Source organism: Zootoca vivipara, chromosome 1 (genome assembly GCF_965207765.1).
Source record: "Zootoca vivipara chromosome 1, rZooViv2.hap1.1, whole genome shotgun sequence".
Lineage (NCBI taxonomy): Eukaryota > Metazoa > Chordata > Lepidosauria > Squamata > Lacertidae > Zootoca > Zootoca vivipara.
The window spans coordinates 95,387,090-95,405,986 of NC_142582.1; the positions used below are offsets into that span (position 1 = coordinate 95,387,090).

An 18,897-nucleotide genomic window follows, 5' to 3' on the forward strand; every position below is an offset into this window, starting at 1 on the left:
TGAGTGAGCGCTACCCTACCGTAACTTGTCCCTTCTCTCCCACCTCTTCCCAGATCAGTGCCACTTTTCCACAAAGACACAAAACTAGAGAAATTCTTCTAACCTTCTCCTTCAGCTGTTTGTGCTTTTCAAGGAAGAAAAAAGGAATGGCACCTCCTAACCAAGGGGGTAGTAAGTGCTGGGGCTGGTGACTCAGGGGCTTTATTGCAACAGGGGATAACTTTGAGGGTGCTGCTGCTGCACCCATGGGTGCCACATTTGCAAACCTTGCTTCTCCTGAGACTGGGAAAGTGTAGCCCACAGAGGCAGGATGAAGCTGGTGAAAGGAAAACAGAGGGAGAGAGAGGAAAATGAAAGGGGAAGAACGTGTCAAGGAGGGCAGACCGGATAATTGGTAGCATTTGTGGTAGAGACACATTGTCCCTGCATTGTCAGAAGGCAAGCCTGTAAGTTTGGCCAGGAAAGAATGATTGGATACCTTCATGAAAGCAATTTTAATGGATGGAATAATCTGTTTTTTATTTTTTTTTAAAGCTCCACAATTTTGTCTTCTTAAATTTTACCCATACTAAAAATAGCTGGAAAATATTATGCAACTTTGTTGACACATGCCCAGACCAAAACCAATGGAAAATCAATTTAGCCCGGTGAGTAAAAGTATGGAAAATCTGTGTAACAAAACATCATAAATTAGGATGAAAATTTGAACTTCATCCAGATTTAACAATGTTATTCTTTAGTTTTTCTTATCTGGTACTTATGATGAAGCATTTGTAGAATTAAAGAAAGGAGTGAATATCAGCATCTTGTTGCTGACTCTGTTTTTAGAGGTTTTCAGAATTTACCTGGCAAGGGGCTTAAAAGTAATCCCTTTTAGATCCCTTTTGATTTCTATACAAAAGAGCTGGGCTGCAACCCTGTGAACACAGTACAAAGAGCAACCCCCATCAAACATACTTGGGCTTTCTTCTGAGTGGGAATTAACAGGGTTTTTTTTCTTCACAACACCTGCTAAACTCTTCATGTATACTTCATGTATTCTTTGCTTAGCATGGTATCATTTTCTGCTGGGCACGCTGCTCATGAATAGCATTTAGTATTTTAAATTACCAAATATTTAAAAGCGAGCTAATTTCATGGCAAATAGTTAAATAGATAAGGACTCACACCAGATCTGATTCACAGACTTACGATAAAAGCATTCAGAACACACACAGTCACATTTCTGGGGGAGGGTGAGGCAGGATCTGTGATAGCTACCACTTCTTCAGAACATTCACAACAACAAAACTATATCCAGCTCATGAAAGGAGGGGCAAAACAGAAGGGAGGTGGGGAGAGCAATATCTAAATAACAATAACAATAGTAATAACAATTTTTATTATTATTATTATTAGTTTTGTGCCCCGCCCTTCCTGGCCAGAACCGGGCTCAGGGCAGCTAACATCATGAAACTAACACAGTATACTGTACAAAGAACATAAGAACCTAAAAACAGGCAATCAATTAATTAAAATACATCTTAAAATTATATATATCATCTTCCCATTGGTGTCAATGGCAGGGGAATTACAGTGGTACCTCAGTTTTTGAACGACTCTGTAGTCAAACGTTTCGGAACTCGAACGCCAAAAACCCGGAAGTAAACACCTCAGTTTTCGAACGTGCCTCAGAAGTTGAACAGGAAACACGGTTTCCATTTTGAGTTTTCCATATTGAGGCTTCCGCTTCCAGTTTTCGAATGTTTCAGAACTCGAATGGACTTCTGGAACGAGAACCGAGGTGCCACTGTCCTTGTGTCATGTCCTGGTTTAGATGTCCGCCATGCCTGCACAATGGTGTACCCTCCCACCAGGGAAGAACGGGTGGATGTATATATACAGCAGAAACAAGGGAATAAAGATCTACGTTGGGAACTAGGAAGGAGGAATGGGCCAGCTCTGAATCATGCTGGGCAGGTCCAGAGTCCAGGAGACCCCAAAAGGCAGCCTCCGCCATCGCTTCCCTAGGGGTGGGAGGAAACTGGCAGTGCCTCCTATTCTCTGAGAGGCCACTGCAGAGGCAGCATTGGGGTAGGGGGCTGCTGAGCTGGCACCAGATCTGGTCTCCAAGGAGCACATGGCAGAGGCAACGAGCAAGGCATTCTTTGGAGGCTAGATCCGTTGCCCCCGTGGACCCTCACCTTGCCTCATGGGTGGGCTGACCGTGGGTATTAGGTATTGGCAGTTCTCCTCTTGTGGTGCCCACAACTCCGGCCCATTTTTAGGTGTCTGTGGGTGGAACTCCACCTGCAAAACCTTTCCCTAGCATATGCAGGCATTTACACCAGTGTGTCCAGTTAAGGCAGTATTTCTCCACTTCCGGTGGCATCGGGAGTCTTCTGCCTCATCCTAATGCCAGCGCCCCACCCCAAGTTGATGAACCAGTGACAGTTGGATTGCACTCTTCAACGCTATGACCTTTTCCTTTAAATGCGGCTGCACACAACAACAGCATGCCTTAATTCCTCTCGTTGCGGAAATGTCGCAGGGATTCTGGAAAACCAAGCATTAGGTTACTTCAAACCAGATGCATAATTCATTGGGCTACTCCTGACGAAGCCTTCTTGCGTGTGTAAATGATGATGTGCTTTGCCTTCCTCTGGCAGTAAAACGTGACACATCTGTCCTCCAGAAGATTTCATCTGAAAAGGCAAAAAAAAAAAACCTAACAAACAAGAAGATTCTGCAGTTGTCCATGTTTAGTCCTTTGAAAGGGTTTTGCTAACAATGTCTCTTCCACGTGACAGTGGCTGGGTTGGGAAGCAGGAGACAGGGCCTGTGGAAACCGTGCCACACATTCCCAATAACATGACATAGGAAATCTGTGATTGATCTAACTTCTTGTTTGGTTTTTTACTGAAGTGTAGTGTGGGGAGGGTAACTTTTTACTGGGATATGATGCTGGGAGTAAGGTAAAATACTATGTCCACCTACCACCACCAAATACATTGCCTGCATCTTCCTTACCTTACCCCCTGTGGATGCATTATTATTATTACGACGACGACAACGACTACTACTAGTAGTAATACTAGTATTAGTATTAGTAGTATAGTACTTGTATAGTAGTAGTATACTGCCCTGTACTCGCAGGTCCGCATTTCTTGAAATACAAATGAAACACTAACCTGCAGTGCAATGTGTAGTGTGGCTCTGAGCTGAAATAGGCAGTTGAAATGTGTTCACTGAGCAGAATTGTGGTCCTTTGCTAAATGAGCAACTGCCTGGTTCTTATTGGAAACAAATCTGTTTTTATCAACATTTATTATTATTATTGTGTCTTCTTAAAATATCGGGCATGACCCAACTGTATTTACTTACCTGAGAGTAAGCCCTATTGAGCACATACAGTGGTACCTCTACTTACAAATTTAATGCGTTCCGAATGCACATTTGTAAGTAGAAAACATTTGTAAGTTGAATCCCATAGGAATGCATTAGGAGAAAAAATTGTAAGTAGAAGCAACCCTATCTAAAAATTCGTAAGTAGAAAAAATCCTATCTAAACCGCATCCAAGATGGCGGACAGAGCTCTATTCATAAGTAGAAACATTCATAAGTAGAGTTATTCGTAAGTAGAGGTACCACTGTACTTGCTTTTGAGTAAACATGCATAAGATGGTGCTGCAAGCCCTGTGGATTTCAATAGGAAACTTAAAACAGCCTTTAGTAAAATCAAGGAGACCTAAAAGCACTTAAGTGTGCCAGGATCATGACCATTGTTTTTATAACATTTATAAATGGTGCCTAATACAGTATGGTTACAGGTAGGTAGCCATGTTGGTCTGATGTAGTTGAAACAAATAATAATAATAATAATAATAATAATAATAATAATAATAATAATAATAATAATAAATTCCTTCTAGTAGCACCTTAGAGACCAACTAAGTTTGTCATAGGTATGAGCTTTCGTGTGCATGCACACTTCTTCAGATACCAAAACAGTATGTTGCTAGAGATTATGCCGTTGATTTTGATCATCTCTTTCCATATGAAAAATATTTCACAAAATGGGTTGTTATTCTGTTATTTAATCATTTTTCCCAGTCACATTTGTAGATGCTGTATTCTATCTTGCCACACCTCTCCTTCTGTTCCTATAACATAATAGTTTTAATTGATTTACTTTCTTTGTATTGTTGTTGTTGTTTAGTCGTTTAGTCGTGTCCGACGCTTTGTATATTGTCCTTATATTATATGCATGGGATTGTTGCGTCTTTCGAACTCTAGAGGGCGCTAGATCTTAGGGATTTTAGGAAATAAAGACAAGCATGATTTCTATTTTCATTTGGTTACACTGTTCAACTGCACTTTTGTTCACAAGGGGAACTGGCACAAGAAACACCTGTATGTTTTATTTAAGAAGGGGGCTGTAGCACTTATGTTTCCATGTGTAAGACCCCCGGCATTAGCAGCTAAATGTTCTCAGGTTTTCCTTACTTGGATTTCTCATGAGAAAGTGTTTCGTTGTACTGCGATATCAGATGAACAGGTTGGAAGCAGGATTATGCAGTTGCCCTTACTTCTCTCTCAGGACCTATTTACACAGGAGCCACGTGGTCCTTCTGTATGAGCCACTCAGGCAACTGATAAGACCATGTGCTGATTGGGTTGTTCACCAGTTTCAAATCAACATCAAAATCAAATCCAATATTAATTCAGCTGGGTGGTCACATGGTCTGCTAACCTGTGGCAGTGCAGTTGAAAATCGCCACAAACTGATTTTAAAAGGGGGGAAAGCCCTATATGCACTCAAAGAGCCATGTGAATATGCCTTAGTGAGAGTTCTGAAGAGATTTACACTGCCAAGAGTTCATGAAACTGAAGTTCCTGTTTATGTGAACATGTCCTAAGCAGGAATTTTGTAGAATTTGGAATCATTTTCACCTGACTAGTTTTTGCTCAGCAGCATGTTCGTCATTCAACATATATTTGATGTTTATCAGTCTTCCTCACAATAGTCTCTGGTTTTTGTTACATCCACTGTCAGTGAGTGTCCTACCCACTAGCTCCCTTCAAGTCTATGATATTTTTCTAAGACCAATGAATTCCTAAAACTACTCCCAAAAGTCCAAGGCAGGACAAAGAGTGGCCACGGGAGTTAATGGTTGGAAAACAGTTGCATTCTCCGTTGTACCAGAAGTCCTTGATACGCGACCATGTTACCTAATCAGGTTAACAATGATCTTTACTGGCTCTGTCTGATTAAATTGCTGTTGTTGTGCTTGAACAAGGATATTTGTAAAGCGAGAAATGCAGCTTTGCTGTAGACCTCTGATCCTCTACTAATGGTTATTGGCATTTTGGAAAACTTGTCAGTCTTCTGCTGTATGCATTCGTGCAAGTGCACAAAATCCTTAATTCAAGTTAGTTCTTAGATGCGGGAGACAAAACTCTTAAGCTAGGAGCCAATTTTGCACCAAAAGTGTGTACACACACACACACACACACACAAAAATCAAAACAACTGCTTAAATATTAATATATTTTGTTCAGTTTTTGTTGTTTTAATGATTTTAATGTATTGTATTGTTTTAAAAATTGTGATATTTTATGTAACCAGTCCTGGGAACATTCAGTGAAGGTCCGGCTGTAAGTATTAATGATGTCACATAAATATCATTTCTATCTGGTACCTTCTGTTCAATGTGACTCCATCCTTCGGGACTTCGTATCTGCAAGTGTGTTTCTCATATATAGATCTGTGCATCCAAACAAGAACCTCATTTTCCCTCAATCTTGTGCAGCTTTCATACTATGCTCTTGTTCTCTGGTTCTGTCCGGCCACCATATTTCCCCCATGGCAGGCCCACATCCATTCAGTCTATACTAGTCTCCACTGCTGCAGTGGCCTGTGACTCCCCTACTTAAAAACTGCAGTACACCTCCATATACAGAGCCCATTTCCTTTGTATTTTCTCCTGGTTTTGTGGCATGGTATGTGGAATGATATCTGGAAGTTGTTCAGGTGCTAAATGCTGTTGCATCTAGCATCCATTCAAATGTGTTTGTAGCCAGTTCCTAGTTTCTGTCTCTTTGTCACACTGTCTCCCTCCATGCTTTGAAAGTGGGGCTGCACCCCTGGCTCTGCTCCCAAAGTCACACTGCTATCCTGACCATCTGAACAGGTCAGAGGTGCCTATTCAAATACACCCTAACAGGTGTGGGAAAACCCTGTGTGTGATCAGGGACACTGGTGGGTGGGGCTGAGTAACCTGTGAAATGCTGAGGCGGGCCCAGTGGCACAGCTACCCCATTCAATGCATGGATCATCTTCCACACATATTGTGCATGAATTGAGTGAATCTGTGGTGGGACAAGAACTTACGGTGGGACTCTTAGGTAGGAATGGGCTTGATGCTCAGTTGCTCCCATTAAGTTCTTAGCAACAAAGTAAATGTGTTTCATGTGGTTGGAAGAGATCTAGCACAAGTAATCAGGATCATCACGGTCTGGTCCATGTTAAATTTGACAAGTGTTCCCATGTACATCTCTTGGTTTTATTTTCCGTATGTGAATGAGGGAAAGTAACATTTTGCTAATGGGGATGTGTTTCACCGGGGGCAAAACGTTCCCTCCTGACCCTTGGTCACCTGGCCGTCCAAAGGGATAAAACTCAATCCTGTGTACAAAGGATACAAAGATGCTCTGGGCTGTCAAACATCATAGTATTACTCAGTCCCTCTCTCCATTCCTGCTCCTGCTTACCTGTTGACAAGCATTTTTCTAGTTCTCTAATCCAGGTTTGATTGGGAGACTTGTTGAGTCGATCATCTGTAATCAGGGTGTGCCTACGAAATCCGTTTTTGGTATAGAGCACAGCAGTTTTTGCAAAGGAGCTATGAACTTTTGAGTCTGTTTCAGATGATAAAGCTGTGAGAAAAGAGATGGGATATTTAAATCTTTTCAATCAAATGAAAGCAAAATATATAGTATTCTTTCCATTGTGGTATTGTAAAGCTCCAAGTGGCACACTGGCATACCGCAGTTCTCATAAGTGGGGATAATTTTATTCTTCTTTAAAATCATTTAGGTATTCCAGCAGATGCTGCTTTGAAGAATGACTTTTCAGAACAGGCAGCTAATATACATGTCACAAATAAAGATGGCGATGCCTGGGTTTTAGGTTGCAGGTTGGGAGAATCTTACCCATCTACCTGTTTCAGTGAGTCAGAGAGAGCTGACAGAAATTCACTACGCCTGGACCTAAATGTGAGTAGTTCTATAAATGACTTTATTAATTGCTATTGATTCAAACGGCTGTTTGTGAAATAGTCAACTAACGACTGATTCATTCCCATGCACAGTCAATTAGCTCTTCTTTTTAATGTATAATTTATAAGACTTCTATTCTACCCTGAATATGGGATGCACAGCAATCTCCTATCCAAGAGACTGCTCAGGCCCATGCCTGATTAGCGTCAGCAATGCTACAACCTCAGATGTTTACAGACCATTATTGGGTTCCGGGCAATAAAGCCTTTAATATTCTGATATTGTGAAGCCAGTTTCATACTATCATGCAGCACTTTTCAGCCAAATGATCAGCAACTGCTGCAGCAGTGCTCGGAGTTGTACTAACATGAGCAATGCTGACATCTGTTGGCAAAGCTACAGGAATGGATTAGAAATAAATCAGATTGCTGCATGCATGCCCTTAAGAAAACTTTTGTTTTGTGCATATTTACTTGCTTGATAAAGTAATTCAGAATTTGTATGTTCAATTTTGGCTATAATTTTACAGAGTGGCTTTTTATATTAGTATTTTAACGCATGAGTTAAATGGTGGAAATGAATAACTGGTGCTAAATTGGATATTCCTTTATTACTGGTTATTCTATTATTATTATTATTATTATTATTATTATTATTATTATTATTATTTTCTTATATCGATCCATACAAAATCTTTTGTACATGTACAACTTTAATTACTTACAATATTAAACCACAATTTACACCTTTAAGGGTACATGAATTGATGAAAAGGATTACTGGTTATTCCTAACGCTGTAGGCCAGGCATCCCCAAACTGCGGCCCTCCAGATGTTTTGGCCTACAACTCCCATGATCCCTAGCTAACAGGGCCATTGGTCGGGGAAGATGGGAATTGTAGTCCAAAACATCTAGAGGGCCGAAGTTTGGGGGTGCCTGTTGTAGGCAGTTGCTAGCTAAATTTTTAAGAACCTGAAATGAATTCATTAATTAGTTTGTTGTATCTGATGTGAAACAACAGCAGATACCACAAACTATTTTAATATTTGTTTTAGTGGCATTTTCCCCCCTTCCCCCCCTCATGCATCTATATTTGTACAGTCTTCACACTTGGGAGTCCTGTACTTTTAATGTGCACCCAATTAAGACTACGAGTTGAGATAAGCTAAGGGATTTTTGCCATCATCTTATTTTAATAAGTAATATTTGTGAAACTCTCATTGTATATTTAAGAATCCTTCATACCATAATAAAATAGGCATTCTAACCCCTGACTCATAAGTTGCCTTTCTGCATCACAATGCATAATAAAAAGTTGAGCCTAAAGCAATAGCTGGGTTTTGAATACAGTTGTACCTTGGTTTTCGAACAGCTTAGTTCTTGAACGTTTTGGCTCCCGAATGTTGCAAACCTGGAAGTGAATGTTCCGGTTTGCAAACTATTTTTGGAAGCCGAACATCTGACAGGGCTTCCGTGGCTTCCGATTGGCTGCAGGAGCTTCCTGCAGCCAATCAGAAGACACGCTTTGGTTTCTGAATGTTTTGGAAGTCAAACAGACTCCCGGAACGGATTCCGCTGAACTTCCAAGGTACGACTGTAGTATGATAGGGAAAATGTATTCCAAATAGAAAAATAATAGACTTTCCAATATGTGCAACATTTTTCTACAGTGATAGCAACTTCAGATCCATAAGGGTGCTATTTCACAGGCCGTTAGAAACACTGCATACATAAGTTTCTTTTAAAGACACAATACCTGTGGAAAGACGCTGTGAATAATCTTCCAAACCCCGTAAGATTTTATCACCCTATTCTGAAATTTAGCAGTTGTTGCTTTTTGATAAATCACTTGTACATCTACTTACATTATAGCACCACAGAATTAAGCCTTTTCAACAGTTAGCAATTTCCCCACATGTTGTAATTGAATCTGTTTGTAAATTTATTTGTTATTAACTCTGTAAACAATAAACTGTACCTAAAAAATATTTCGCCTATTTTTGTGTTTTTAAATGTGTGCGCCTGCGGAGCCCAGAATATACTGTAGATATTTACACAAAGTGTCACATCCACAGGACAGGGATCCAAAAATGAAGCAAAATTTATAAATAGTGAGAGATGTTTAAAAAATGTAAAGTTCTGATTTATGGTAATTCTAGAGTTGCTTGTTGACAGTGTATCTTCAGGTCACTGCTTTAATACAGTCCTGTTGCTTATATTTCAAATTGCTTGCTTCTTTGGTGTTTGGGATGATTATAACAAGCTTAAACTTCTAGTGGTTAAGCTGTGATTCTGCACATTAAAAAAATGTTGTTGTTGTTTCAATTTATGTTTTCCTTCTAAACTGCTCTGTCACACCAATTTGCACACAAAATAATTTTAAACACTTTAAAACACACACAAAAACAGATACACTTAAAACAATTTATTTATACCCTGCCCATCTGGCTGGGTTTCCCCAGCCACTCTGGGCAGCTTACAGCATACTTAAACACATAAAAAGCTCATAGGTTATTGTCAGGCCATTTGGGGTTTGTTTTTAAACATTTGTTTTATTTCAAATCCTGTTCTTCATACTGGGGAGAGTATGTAGGAAACGGTCCACTGTTTGGGGGTTGTCCTATTTTGCTTCCAAACAGAAAAATCAAACCACATGAGTTCACTATTATTAACTGAACATTAAACTACTTGGTCCTTCTGAATACAGGATGCATTAGCTATAATTGAAGCATAGTTATATCTTAGCCTTTGATGTTTAGTTTCAAAGATTATGACACAGAAATGGGAGGGTTTGACCAAACTGAGTCACAGGTTCTTCAGGAAATGTGGTGGCAACTATATATTTGCAATGTCATTGTTGCCTACGTTGGAAAACCCACCATTCCTTACCCAACACAGTTGCAAAGCATCCATTGAGTTGGTATTCCATATGCATTCCATATCTCCATTTTCAGCTAAAGGAATTTCAGAAAGTAGATTATGAATTTAAATATTCACTGTATGGAGAGCTGTGACCTGTTTAGTGAACAAAAATTAAGACTTACTACTTTCTTCCTGGCTATTCCATTTAAGACAGAGCAGTGCTCTAAATATAAAAGCACAGTATACAATTACACTATAATTATCTACCTGTTGATGGTATGCTGCCTGTCAACATGAGCTGACCATGCCTCAGATGAATAAAGTCACCACAATCATTGCAATTACAAGTCACTACAGTGCAAATAGCGTAAGAAATTGTTATACATGTACAGAGAACATACTGTAATGGCAGGAGGGGGAAAATAATAATGAGGATTTCCACTCCAGGATAACATTCAGCTTGGAAAGCAGAGGTTCAATCAGTTGTCAGCTAATATTTATTATTTTATTATTTATTAGGTTTATATACCGGCCATCATCCAAAGATCTCAGGGCGGTCCACAACATAAAGATACAGTATAAAAACAAAACAAAATCAGTTAAACAAAAACAAAACAATACCCTCCCTCACACACACATTTAAAAGGCCACAGAATATTTGTCAGTCCAGCCTGGTTACATTCTTATTTATTAAATAAGCTTCTGGGCCACTTCACATATTCCTTTAGGACTAAGTTGAGATGGATTTCTACTGCAAATGGTTGATTTTCTCATGCCATGAAGCACACGGCTGTGGAAACCTTTTCAATTTGAGGGTCACATTTATTTGGCTTAGCCTTGTTAGCCATGAGCTGTCTAGCCAAGATTTGCTGTAAAAACAGAGCTGGGAGTTCCTTGCCTGGTGTGCTCACGTTTGTGTAGTCACAGTAAACTATAGCTTGGCTTACCATGATATGCAAATGAAGCCATATCTTGCCTTATTAAGCTGAGAGATGATTGCCAGAACATAGTCAAACTGCCCTAATATTCCTGAAAATATTTATCCACTGATCTAAGTTGACATGGAACTGTGTAATCCAAGCTGCTTTTGTTCTTCCATGGTTTCTTAAAACTCAATGACTATCTGCAACTCAGGGTTTTAAGTATAGTCCCCTTAGTCAACTGTTTTTAGAAGACTGTCATTCGAGGAGTTACAAGGTGGATTTCATTAGGGATCTCCCTATGCCCCCCTCCAAGAACTTGAGAACTGCAACAGTCATCTGGAAAGCTAGTTGTTGGGGCCTGGAGAGTGTAAATTAAATAAAAAGGTTTGTCAGACCTGTTTATATTGAAAGCGCCATGCTGAAAATGAGCAAGTCTGGAAGTTTGCCTGTTATAAATGGGGTATGGTTTTAATAACCTGAATGATACCTGAATAGGCCAGGGCTACTAAGTATAACTGTCTGGCAAAGCTGCAGGTCAAAGAGGAAGAAGCACTTCACTTAGTGTGACCAATGGATGAAATTTATTGCCAAAACCATATTTGTTTCTGTTATTTGTTTCCAAAGATTTATATACTATTCTTCCATTGTGTGCTCAGCACGCAGGGAATTTTAACAATTTTAAAACAAAGAAATCCCTCCTAGTTCCTCAGCCCAAGAAAAAAACAATAAAATGGTTAGAAAATGAACAACACACAAACTGAAAGCTTCAGCCTGTCAAATACCTACATGAGAAAAACAGTGTTGGCACAGCAGGTGAGGAGGGTGAGAATATTATTATTAATATTCTGTTGGGAGCCGCCCAGAGTGGCTGGGAAACCCAGCCAGATGGGTGGGAAATGAGTGAATGAATGAATAAGTAAATAAAATTATTATTATTATTATTATGAGACGAGAGGTTGAGAGCTCCATAATGTAGGTGTAACCTCAGAGAATCCCAACTCATCTTGCTAAGGATCAAACCTCCATATTTAAGGGCAGTATACTTCTGATTACCAATCAAGGAGGACAAACAAGGGGCTAGTGTCTCCATTCTTGCCTGCTCCTGTAAGGAGCAATAAAGTTTTTCTTTGCACATCAGAGCGGAGGGGGAAGAGGGAGATCTTCCATTCCATGAACATGAACTCTGTCCCATTCTCAGGACAGCTAGGATCTGAGCTGGGATGCTAGATTAGATAGGTTTCTGGTGTGATCTTTCTTTAGTATCATTATTATTTATTAAATTTGTATACCACCCTTTATCCGAAGGTGGTTCGCAACATAAAAATACAAAATTAGAACACAGCACAACACAACAAAAACAAACCAATAACCACCATATCGGGTGTGATTTGTATGTTTTGAAAACCTTTGCAGTATGATCCTATTCACACCTACTCAGAAGTTCAGTGGGGATTACTCCCAGGAAAGTGGGCAGAAGGCTGCAGCCTTCCAGTTTTAAATGCTAGAAATAATCTAATAAGGCCGGTGCTTTTTTCTTAAAAAATGTTTAGGGGTACTCTCATTTTGAAATACTGTACTGCAGTGGTTCCCAACAGGTGGTCCGGGGACCCCCAGGGGTCCGCGAGCTATGCCAGAGGGGTCCTCAAGATGCTATTAGAATAAAAAATATATTAAATATATTTCATATGATAACAGATTTTTTGTTTTGGCCACTTCCTGCATGAGCAGAGTCTAGCGCAAAACTAGAATTAGATAGAGGCAGTAGTTCTGCTGTATGCCGTTAGATGGCGCTTTACAAACACTACTGTTTTGCAAAGAGGCAGCGCGCGCATTCTACTAACGCTCACCTCCCCAAGATGCTTTGCGCGCGTCGGCTTCATTTGTGCGCTACTGCGCAGGTACCCTGTCTTCTCCATTCCCCTCCCTCCTCCCTGGCGCGCGCTGCCTCTTTGCAAAACAGTAGTGTTTGTAAACAAAGCGTTGTTTTTCGCGGAAGCTACAGTTCGCGTAGTTAAAAATGGACCGTTGGTTAAAAAGTGGTTCATCTCATTAAGAACTGAAAATTAAAACTAACTGTATACTGATGGAGTACTCTCTTGTAACTGTAAAAAACGTATAAATATAAAATATAAAAAGACTCTTAATTTGGCTCTCACTTTTTAATTTTAGGATTAGGAATTAATGGGGGTCCTTGTCACAATAGCGGCTCGATGAGGGGTCCTCGAGAAAATTTTGTTGGGAACCCCTGCTGTACTGTACTGCACCTCAATGAGGCCAAACTTAGATTCACAAAATCTAGAAAAAAAAGGCTATTTGCCAGAAAAGGAATTGGGGGGGGGGAGTTGTAAGCAACTTACCTCTAAGTGAGCTACTCCTTGACTCGCTGATTCTAAGCCTTTTTATACACAGTTTTCTACTTGGAGTTTTCTAGTTGCGTCACTGGCTCTTACCTCTTTTTGCTGCAGCGGAGTAACCCAGGTCCCCCTCCGGGACTTCTTCCCGTGTGCTTTCTTTTCGCCTCTCCTAGAATGAGGAAATAAGATAGGTGCAGAGATCTAAGATGCAAAGAAATCCGGGAATTAAGAGAAAACAAATTAAGAGAAATCGCTTTGGAAGAAAAGACAGTGGACGTGCATGTTTTCACCCCTCTCTTCTTTGCAGAGTTAATAGCCGAGTTCTGGGCAGTGGCTGTTTACCTTGCCCTCCTAGGTAGTTTTTTAATTCGTGGGTGTGGTTACCTCGTCTGATAACTTACCTGTTTATGGTCGGCAGAAATAGCTGTGCAGAGTTTAAGACGCAGCAACACGACACCAGCCTCGTTGGTTGGTGCTTCTTGGCTGGAATCTGCATTACAGGACAGAAACCTGAAGCAAAAGCGGAAGAGTGGTGCTTTTTTTTATTATGATTATTCAGCTTCAAGGGCACCAACGTTCACTGGGACTTCTCAGCAACTAGGAATCTCCAGAAGTTAAAAGAAGGCACGCTTTCTTGTGTATGAAGATTTGGAAACATTTCTCTCTGCTTGGGATTTTCCAGCTTTCTGATCTTCTTGCCTTCCTTCCTTCGACAACTTTGCTCAAAGCAGCTTTTGACCACCATGGGGAGCCTTTCAAGAAACTTTTGAGGAGTTTTTCTGCTGACGATTTTTTCTTGATTCTCGGGCCGGCATGAGGAAGTAGCAAACTGCAAGTACCAGCTGTTCAGTTGAGAGAGAGAGAGAGAGAGAGAGAGAGAGAATGAGAGAGAGAGATCTGTCTTGTTAACTGCTATTTCTATTCAGTAAAAAGGCTGAGTGTAGCAGAAAAGAACAACAAGCCTTAGGGCGGTGGTGGAGTTTGTAGCAGATTTGCGTTGGCAAAAAATAGGCCCATTGTGTAAATAATAAGTTGTGACGCTGCTAGGAAGTTTTTATGGTATGCAACACGATGCAAAATCTTCCCGTTTCGCCTCTGTTCGGGTTGTAAAGTTTGGCTGGAATGTGCCTTTCAGACCATTGTTAGAGAAGAGCAGCATGTGATCTGGTGAAAAACTGCCTCTCTCTGTGGTGTTTTAATGTAATCGACTGAATGAAAGATGTTCCTTGGGAGTGATCATATAGAAACAAACTGATATCTTCTGGGAATATAATAAGTACCACTGTGATTTGCCCAACATGGAAGCAAATCAGACTTCTGGCCATCATGAGCCCTCCAATCTAGAGGGGGCAAGCGAGCCTGAACCAGGCCCAACTCTCTACACAAAATTTTCTATGAAAGCCCTTTTTGGATTTACGGCTAAACTGCAACCAGGCACTTCAAAAGAACAAGCTGTTCTGAAAGGATTTCGAAATGTCAATGATATCAGTAGCCATGCTGACAACCAGGAAGTGAGGAGCAGAATCAATGGAGATGATTATCTAGATGGAGATCATCAACTTTCAGAAATAACACAGGCTGAAAGCCCAAGCGATGCTCATGAAATTTCAGAATCCAGTTCTTGCGACATGTTTGCCCTGGAGGCTGATGCCACTGCCCCAGTTGTCTCAGGAGTGGGTGCCTGGGTGCCAACTGACTTTGATGCTGATGCTGCCCTGGGTAACTTTGAGGTTGATATTAGCAATCATGTTGATTATGAAGTCTACGGCGGCACACCTGTTGACTTTGTAGACACTACCATTGTCCCAGATGACTATGAGCCTGACACTTGCGGCCCAGATGACTTGGAACTGCAGGAGCAGAATGATCCCTCTCTTTCCCATTCAGATTCTCTATACTCTCTTTTGTCTGAATTTGGCAAACAAAATGACAAGGGTGCCATTCTTATTCAGGGTACTTTGGTTCATTCAACAAGTGACACAGAATCAGACAATGAGCCTACAGATCTTAACAGTGGCGAAAATATAGCAAACAGATCTGTTTTAAATAGTACTGTGTCTTTGGAGGATAATGACCAAAATAAAGAGGAGCCAGAAACAGAAGGATATAGAGAAATAGATGGTACTATAAATGGAGATGAAACAGAGCAGATTCTACCAAGTTCTCAGCTTCATTCAACAGAAATGGATGATACAGTACATGAAATTTGTTCAGAAACTGAAACTGCAGCACTGACCGATGAGAACAATACAGGCCTATCTCTCACAGGAGAAGATACTCGGGGGTTTGTAGATGAGCAAGGACCTCTTGCAAGCAATTCCAGCACTGTATCCATCCAAAAACCATCTTTGAATGAGAAGACCTTTCAGCTTCCTGCTTTTTTCAGTGGGTTACGTGTACGGAAGAAAGGATTCTCTTCAGATCAGGAGGAAACTGTCACTGAAATCAAACAGAAAGACAGCGACTTGGCTATGCTTAAATTAAAACAGCCTGTTAAAAAGTCCAGTATTGCACCTGATCAGTTAACTAAGAGGAAACCAGCAGAGCCCAAAGCGGCCCCTACCTTTCTAGAACAGCTCTCTCATCTCTTAGGGCCTAAAACTGAAGAAAAAGATTCTGGTGAGGTGTCCAGTGATTCTGGCATTAGCGAGAATGTCCAAGAAAGCAAATCTTCAGTGAGAAAAGCATCCTCCACCTCTGAAGAGGCAAAACCAAGTCCCGCTGAATCTGCATTGGATGCATTTAAAGCTTTATTTACACGCCCTCCCAAAAAAGAGACAACTGCTGATACTTCGGAGCTAGAAGCGATAAAACGCAAAATGAGACATGAAAAAGAATCACTGAAGGCAGTATTTGAAAGGTCTAAAGGTGATGGAGCAACTGACACAAAACCAGTAGGTTGATTAATACTCTTGTATGCTAGGGCTAATGCAAAATACTAATCGGGTAAATAGATAGATGTGATCTAAAATAAGTATGGCAAATGCTTATTTTGGATAGAAAAGACCCAAGCGTAGCAATACCATTCTGAGACTGGGATGCCTGTTTCAACAGCACCTGGCGTCACAATACTAAGCTGTATTGGTGAATGGTATTGTTGAAATGTGGGTTATTATTTATAAATTGCATAGTCCCTTTACCATGCAAAATATGATACACAACATGGGTTGTCTAACCTCATAACAACACACTGAAATTGTCAGAAAATTTCCCATTTCAGAAATGTACTGAAGTTGAGATATGAGCAATCAACACACCCTTTTTGGGTGGCAGGCAGGAATGAGTGTGTGGCTTGAATAGAAGTGTCTCTCTGCTAGCCCTGCTGGCCTCCATTTGCTTCCAGCCACCTGCAGAGTCTTGTCACTCTGCTGACACAGAACCCCCTTCAACCCACTAAATGTACGGTCACTTGGAACCCCAGAGCTGGATTTTATATGGGTGGGGAGTACTGAGCTCACCTGGAATCCATTGGATTCTGAGCCATCCATGCAGCATCAGACCCAGTTTGGGCCCAATCACTGCACCAGCTATAGAGACTGGTACAGGGATCTGCCTGACCTTCCAATCTTCTGCCAATCACTATGCACAGCAGGGCTGCAGGTGCAGCAGTGGTCCCACCTTTCCATAAAGCCCTGCCAAGATAAGGAGTGCTGGTTTGGATTTCTCCCTAATTTGCCAGAAGGTATTGAGTCTGTGGCTGATCTGACATTTGGGTTGTGGTTCTTGAGTTCCAAGCCAGCAGTCTGCCAGCCACATGGCATCAAAGCAGCATCCCAATCCTGCCTCCCCCCTCCCCCCAAAAAAGAAAGCTCATGGATGTGTACATTTTTATCCTCACAAAAATCTTGTGAAGTAGGTTAGGCTAAGGTAGTTGCTGGCCCAAGGTCACCTACTGAGTTTATTGTCAGCATGCATATTTGAACCTAAACCTCCCCAGCCTTAACCGGTCACTCTAACCACTGAAACTGGTGTCACAGTGAATTAAGAGCGCACTCTTTAATACTGGTGGGTCGTTTCACGTGTACAGCCGGCGGGGGGTGCCCATGGCTTCCCCCCCCGACAATAAAGGTAATGGAAAAACCCATGCCTTTATTGACCTCTGTTGTACATCAGAACATTCAGTCATTATGACGTATTGTATGTGAACAAACAAACAAAAATTGCAGGTAGTCCCCAAAAAATCAGAATGGAGTATATTGAACTAGCTAAAATGTCGCAAAATTGTGAGCAAGCTCTCACATTTCCCCAGTACTCTTATTTCTGACTGGATATTACCGCAAGCAAAAAGAAAGGTGGAAAGGCTGTGGGGTTTGTTTGTTTTTTAACATTTATAAACAAGCAGTTTTCAATGCCATGTGCCTTCATATGTTAATATTTCTTAAAATATTTTTGTTTTATCAGACTGATGCAGTACTTTCTGATCAGGATGACAAGACTCCCGGTAGACTGCAGACTGTCTGGCCACCACCCAAAGCAAAGGATGAAGAAGAGAAAGTAGGATTAAAATACACAGAAGCAGGTAATATACCATGGCAAAATGTCTATTTTTTATTTTAAAAAAACCCCCACAAAAAACACCTGAACCTGTTACCCAGTTTCTAGCACTGGCTCTTTCACAATATTATACTCAAAAGAAAAAAGTTGATTGCTTTGTGTCTGGTGCTGTAATTAGTTTTCAAAGGCTGCCAGGTAGGAATTTTGTTACAGGTAGCTTTTCAACAGGTGTATGCATAGCCTGGTCAATCCAGACTGTCGCAAACCAATCTATACTAGTACAGGAACTTCCCAGCCAACATGAGTGTGGTAAAATAAATACTATACTCACAATGTAATAATACCTGTTTTCCTTACACATGTCATGGGTGGCGTTCAATACTAACTCCATTCAGATTAGACCAATTGAAGTTAATTATCATGACTAAGACAGGTTAATTAATTTAATGGGTCTGGTCTGAATTGGACTTAGTTGAATACAACCCATTACCTCAGTGCAGGGGGAAATATCCTGCATGGAGCCTTCTTTGGTGTTTCTTCAGTATTGATAACAGAAGTCAATAATAAAAGTAGAGTTGTAAGGGATCCTGAGGGTCATCTAGTTCAACCCCCTGCAATGCCGAGATCCTAACTAAAGCACCCATGGATTAATTGTGAAAAGGAATGTTCAGTGTAACTGACAGTGTCATTCAGATTTTAAAAAGCATTTTATGGCAGTAAGTAGGCAAGCTACACAGCAAAAAGTACCCCCAGCTAATTTGACAATTCTGCATTCATGTGCAGGCTCCCTTTATAACATTTTGAAGTAGTCCCATCATTGCCTTGCTAGAGAATTTGTACAAATTATCACATGTAGACATAGCTATTCATCCCTGAAACTCTTCAACAGAACTGCCATTTTGGTCTGTTTTAGATTCTGCTTTGGTTAGGGTTTACAGTAGTAATTGATTCTAATTTTGTTTTGCATGTTGTTATATACATACACATATCTCCATTACCAAAAA

General features: G+C 40.7%; 2 protein-coding genes across 10 annotated transcripts in view; one reads left to right on the forward strand and one right to left on the reverse strand.

Annotated features, from left to right (window-relative positions):
* Positions 1 to 1,364: 1,364 nt before the first annotated feature.
* On the reverse strand, positions 1,365 to 13,931 carry LOC148687680 (uncharacterized). 7 transcript variants are annotated; one of them, XM_088671083.1, is made up of 6 exons: positions 13,742 to 13,770; positions 13,496 to 13,568; positions 10,150 to 10,275; positions 6,754 to 6,918; positions 3,640 to 3,675; positions 1,365 to 2,684 (listed from the first exon to the last, which is right to left on the reverse strand). In XM_088671083.1, exons 3-6 carry the CDS (start codon positions 10,193 to 10,195, stop codon positions 2,587 to 2,589), a joined length of 345 nt encoding a protein of 114 aa, XP_088527209.1. In that variant the 5' UTR covers positions 10,196 to 10,275; positions 13,496 to 13,568; positions 13,742 to 13,770; the 3' UTR covers positions 1,365 to 2,586. The 7 variants fall into 7 exon arrangements, 6 of the variants coding, with proteins under 6 accessions (XP_088527209.1, XP_088527221.1, XP_088527210.1 ...); XM_088671095.1 differs by lacking the exons at positions 3,640 to 3,675; positions 13,742 to 13,770 and adding an exon at positions 13,801 to 13,931 and having other exon boundaries at positions 10,150 to 10,214; XM_088671084.1 differs by lacking the exon at positions 13,742 to 13,770 and having other exon boundaries at positions 10,150 to 10,214; positions 13,496 to 13,719.
* Positions 13,932 to 14,235: 304 nt separating this feature from the next.
* Positions 14,236 to 18,897, forward strand: part of FMN1 (formin 1) — a 119,092-nt gene continuing 114,430 nt past the window's right edge. For all 3 annotated transcript variants that reach the window (XM_035110694.3, XM_088671064.1, XM_088671069.1), the window contains exons 1-2: positions 14,236 to 16,293; positions 17,801 to 17,918. In XM_035110694.3, coding sequence (XP_034966585.3) covers positions 14,698 to 16,293; positions 17,801 to 17,918 — 1,714 coding nt within the window. In that variant the 5' untranslated portion in view covers positions 14,236 to 14,697. The remainder of the gene's footprint in view (positions 16,294 to 17,800; positions 17,919 to 18,897) is intronic.